At 19.7% G+C, this 5,105-nt stretch overlaps 1 protein-coding gene across 1 annotated transcript in view; it reads left to right on the top strand.

The window, feature by feature from the left end:
* Positions 1–1,633: 1,633 nt before the first annotated feature.
* Positions 1,634–5,105, top strand: part of LOAG_18330 (hypothetical protein) — a gene marked incomplete at its 3' end in the record, with an annotated part of 5,249 nt that continues 1,777 nt past the window's right edge. Inside the window, exons 1-3 of the mRNA XM_020450992.1 lie at positions 1,634–1,714; positions 2,175–2,391; positions 2,816–2,972. Coding sequence (XP_020305272.1) covers positions 1,646–1,714; positions 2,175–2,391; positions 2,816–2,972 — 443 coding nt within the window. The 5' untranslated portion in view covers positions 1,634–1,645. The remainder of the gene's footprint in view (positions 1,715–2,174; positions 2,392–2,815; positions 2,973–5,105) is intronic.

Here is a 5,105-nt window from a genome sequence, read left to right as displayed (position 1 = left end):
TTCATTTTCTTATTATCAATGTTTTATTCCTAGTTTGTAATTTTTATTTAATTAACTCCTCTTAAAAAAANAAAAAAAAACTGAAAACATATCATGGAAGAAAAAATATTCTTTGTTGGAAAATTATTGTGATAATTTTAATTACTTATTCAAATTTCATTTCGTTTAATTAGTTTCATTTTTCACTTCCTTAATATTAAAGAAAAAAAACGGCAATTGTATTAAAAATTGTATTTTTCTTTTTTTTTTTTGCTATAATGAATTATATCTTATACAATCAATAAAATTTGCTTATATTAAATTAGAATTAAATTCCTATCATTTAACAGCTTCATTAAAGCTAATTAATACCTTCTAATTATTACATTTCTTCGACTAAATTTCATTAGCCCTTTTTGTGGTGAACATGAAAAATTCATTCCCGTTTAAGAGTTTTTCAGTGTTTTTTTTTGTTTTTTGAAAAAATGTTTGCGAAATATAAATATTTGTTATTAATTTCAAATTATTATTTTAACCGGAAAATTTCATTTAATAAATATTTTTTTGTATAAATATACTTCCATTTTCGTTGCACATTTTATACTTTAAATTATATTTAAGTAATTCTATTATTTAAAAAAAGATCGAAAGAATTTTCATCAGATGCTTAATTTGTAGCGTGCAAAATTTCCAAATTTATCTTTTTTTTTTTAATCTATATTTGAACAAAATTTCCAATCTATAATTTCCTGAAATTTTAACAGACAATTAATATTTCAAATTATCTGTTATTGTTAATTGTTAAGTCACTGATAATTTATCCGGTCTTTATCATTTTTACTATCAATGATTATTTGAAAATTCAATTTATCCGGTCTTTATCATTTTTACTATCAATGATTATTTGAAAATTCTAATAATGTTTATCATAGATTAAAAATTTTGAGCATACAAATGTCGGAATAGCATTATAATTTTTTATTTTATTTTTAATTTTTTTTCCGAAAATTTCAAAAAATTCTCAAATGTTTGATAGTTTTTTTTCAAGATGTGCCAAATTTAAATTAATTTATCATAATTAAATAATCATTTAATAAGCTAAATTGATTATAATTAAGAGCATATTAATAGTTTGTCATACATTATTCGCTGTCATATTGTCAACGAAAAATTTGTAACATTCACAGAAATTTTGATACTTCTCATTACAACTTTAATGATTATACAAGTTAATTAATTTTGATGATAAATTAAATTCGCCAAAAATTTTAAACTGAATAAAATTTATGCAAATATGAGCATTAAATTATGTAAATTATTGATTTTTTATTGTTTCATTTTTGTAACATAAAACCACTGATCCATTCAAAAAAAAAAAAGAAAAAAACATCTATCACTGTAAATTTAACCGATCATTTATGCAAAATTTAATCCTTAATTAATTATTTACATTAGCATTTTAATTTAATTTATTCAACAAAATTTTTCCCAGAAGCTCAATGAAATTTAACTCGTTAAATTTTTCAAAAAGCATAACCAACTTTTAACTATCAAAGTTTCAAAGTTTTATTTATTTATTTGTTTTTTTCTGTTTTTAATTTTTTATTTTAAATTATTAATTTTTATATGCGATATATCAGTGAAAGGTGTAAATGTATTAGGAAGTATGGAAATTTTCGATAAGCAATTACCATCTTGTGATATTTGTTTGGGTTCATCGGATTCACAATACATCGTAAGTTAATTTTGCATTATTTTAATTAATTAATTAGTTATATTTGAATTAATTAGATTGATCATATTTTTTCATAGAAATTGAAGAATTGATTTGTTGAGATTAATTCTTTTTTTTCCTATTTCTACCAATTTTTTCCTACTTTTATCTAAATTACATTCAAAATTTACTTTTTTATTCCTCTCAACTTTGAACTTTGAACCAATCAAATTTTTAACATTCAATAAAATAATTCATAAAAAGTGATTAGTTAACGTTGAAATGTTTTTTTTTTTGTTTTTGTAAATTATTTAACTATCAGAAATATTTCAAAATTAAATTGTAAACAGTATTTTAAATAAATTATTAGCTAATATTAATTAAAAATTTGATTAATAAAATTTTGTAAAATTTAAAATAACGATGGGAAAAAAAGAAAGGAAACAGAATAGTAAGTTAATAAAAGATTTGAATATTTCAGAAATATAATTTGATAGTATCAGGTGTAATATTACCAATTATTGGTTTAATTGGAATTATCGGGAATTTTCTGGTAATGGCTGTTTATGGAAGTATCGAACAACGAAGACATTCAACAAATATTTATTTAGCTGCATTAGCATTAAGTGATTTTTGTATGATATGGACAGCAATTATTCTATATGGTTTAGAAGCATGGAGGCATCATGGCCCAGCAGGTAATGAAAATTCGATAAATACAGTAATTGCGAAAAAAGTTTCTTTTTTTTAAGTTACAATTAATACATCAATTAATATTAAAATTAATATTTGTATATTATTGCAAAATTTATTTGAACATATCAATCAATTCATAATGATTTTATTATCTTTGAATAAATTTTAAACTTTAAACTATGATTAATTAATTGAATTACAAAAATTACTTTTGTTAATTAATTGAATGGTAAAAAATTTTTTCTGTCATTAAAATTATTCATCTTTTCATTTATTGCCAATTTCCTTCGTTTACTTTTTTTGTAACATTTTGTATTGTTGTGTAAAATTTTAAATGAATTATGGAAAAATTTGAATTTAAAATTGAAAATTAAATTCAAAATGGATTAACAAATCAAAAATAATTAATTGCATTGGCAATTACAGTTTTGGCAACTGTTTATGGTCGAAGTGCGGAAATTGTTTTTCCAATTAGTACAATCCTACAAACGACATCTGTTTATTTTTGTGTTGCTGCAGCTGCTGATTTTTTTGTTCGAATTGTTTTATCAGCTAAAATTAAAGATAAAATTTGCACTCCAAGGTATAAAGTAATTTAAATTTTTAAAAATAATTAAAATTTACTTTTATAGCATAAATTGTTGTTTAGTTAGTTGAAAATGGATTGAAATAATTTAAATAAATATTCCAATTTAAATAAGCATTTTAATTTAAACAGTTATTTTAAAAACAAATGATTTAAATGAGTGTTTTAAATAAGTATTAGTTTAATTTTAGATCAAACTTTATTCCTTTTTTTTAATAATTTATCACCATAATTATCAATTTTCTTATAATATTTTTTTTCTTTGAATTAAACCATTGATTAGATGATGAAAATCCTGGAAATCAATTTAAATTAATTTAAAATTTTAGAATTAAAAGATTTTTTTTGAGTAAATTTTTTTTTAAAGGAAATTTCTTTTTTTTTTTTTGTTTCTATCTATTTATTTTAAATGACACGATGAAAAATAAAAACCTATTTACTAGTAATCAATTTATTAATCAATTACTAATCAAGTCTATCATTAATCAATTTATCATACAATTATACTGTTTAAAATTTATTGAATAATTTAAATGAAAGATAAAATTTATTAGAGAAGAAAATTAGCAATAAATAGAAATTGTGATATTCAATGAATATTGCAAACAAATAATAACAATAATTGATGAATTTTCCAAAAAGCCATACTATTAATAAATCATATATAAATATGATTAATTAATTAAAATTCAAAAATTATATTCTATTTGTTTTAATAAAATATTGCTTTGTTTGGGGGGAAAAAAAAACAATTTTAATATTTTCGATTTTTCTCAAAGCTATTATTTATGCTAATTTTCATGAAAGAACCAATTTAGATACCAGAATCCATTATTTATGTCTCTTTAAGGACTATTGAAATAGCATTAAATTTAATTGTTTTTATTACAAATTCCATTCCGAATCCTCTCTCTATCTTTCTTTCTCTCTCTCTCTCTCTTTCTCTCTTTCTCTTCATTTCCCTTTCTTTTTCATTACATTTCCTTAATTTTACAATTTATAGAAAAAGTAAAATTTCATTATATATTAGTTTTATTTTCCTCACTTAACAATAGTAAAAATTTGCAAAAGTTTTGCAAAAAAAAATTTTCCATCCAAAAGAATTTCCACCAAATACAGTAATTTATTTTTTTCGTTTTTTTTCTTTTTGTAAATTAAATTAAATTTTACTAAATTTTTTATTTGTCGTATATTTCACAAATTTTTAAATTTAAATTTAAGTTACCTTCTTAAGAAATTTTTCAATCAAATTTTTTATTTTCAAATTTGTTTATTTGAAAATAATTTTTTCTTTTTTTCTAAAATGTAATATTTAAAAATTGTGGAATTTTTAATTTGCAAAAAAATAAAATAAACTTTAAAATGCCATTTTTTCTTTTTTTTCAAAATCAATAAATAAATGTTATGAAAAAAGCAAATATATTTTGCATATATTTGATTTATTTTTTCAATAAATCAAAAATTATTCGCCGATCGATCAATTAATTTAAGAAAAAATTGGCAAAAATGAAGAAAAGCAAAAATATGGCAAGAAATATTTTCATTTATCCTAATTCTATCAAAAAAAAATTATTATCATTTGTTAGCAGAACTATAAGCAAATAAATATTTTGATAAAAAATAAGAAATGCTAGAGGTGAAAAAAGATGATTGATAAGAATTTGATAAGATTTAGTGGCACTGATAATAATTCATTGTGATGAAATTGGTAAATTTGATAATAATAACATAAATATTTGATAACAATGATGAATAATCGATGCTAATCGATTGTAATTTAATAATTTGATAATACTGAATTAATATTTTATCAAGTAAAATTGATATAAAATTTGATAACAATGGTATATAAAAATTTGATAAAATTTGTTAACAATAGCAAATTAGTTGATCGTTGATCGTAATTTAATACTGTTCATAACATTTTCATTGCAAAATTTTGTTATTAACCTATAATATCATACGATTTCATAAAGAAATGAAAAAAAAATTATCAATGACTGATTAAATTAATCAATATTGCTATTTTTTATTATTATATTTTGTTAGTTATAACAAAAAGTAAATTATCAATGACTGAATTGAATTAATCAATATTGCTATTCTTTATTATTATATTTTGTTAATTAT

The sequence above is a fragment of the Loa loa genome (assembly GCF_000183805.2).
Source record: "Loa loa unplaced genomic scaffold supercont3.264, whole genome shotgun sequence".
NCBI lineage: Eukaryota > Metazoa > Nematoda > Chromadorea > Rhabditida > Onchocercidae > Loa > Loa loa.
Note: the sequence above shows the minus strand (reverse complement) of the source record. Positions and strands in the feature narration are given on the sequence as shown.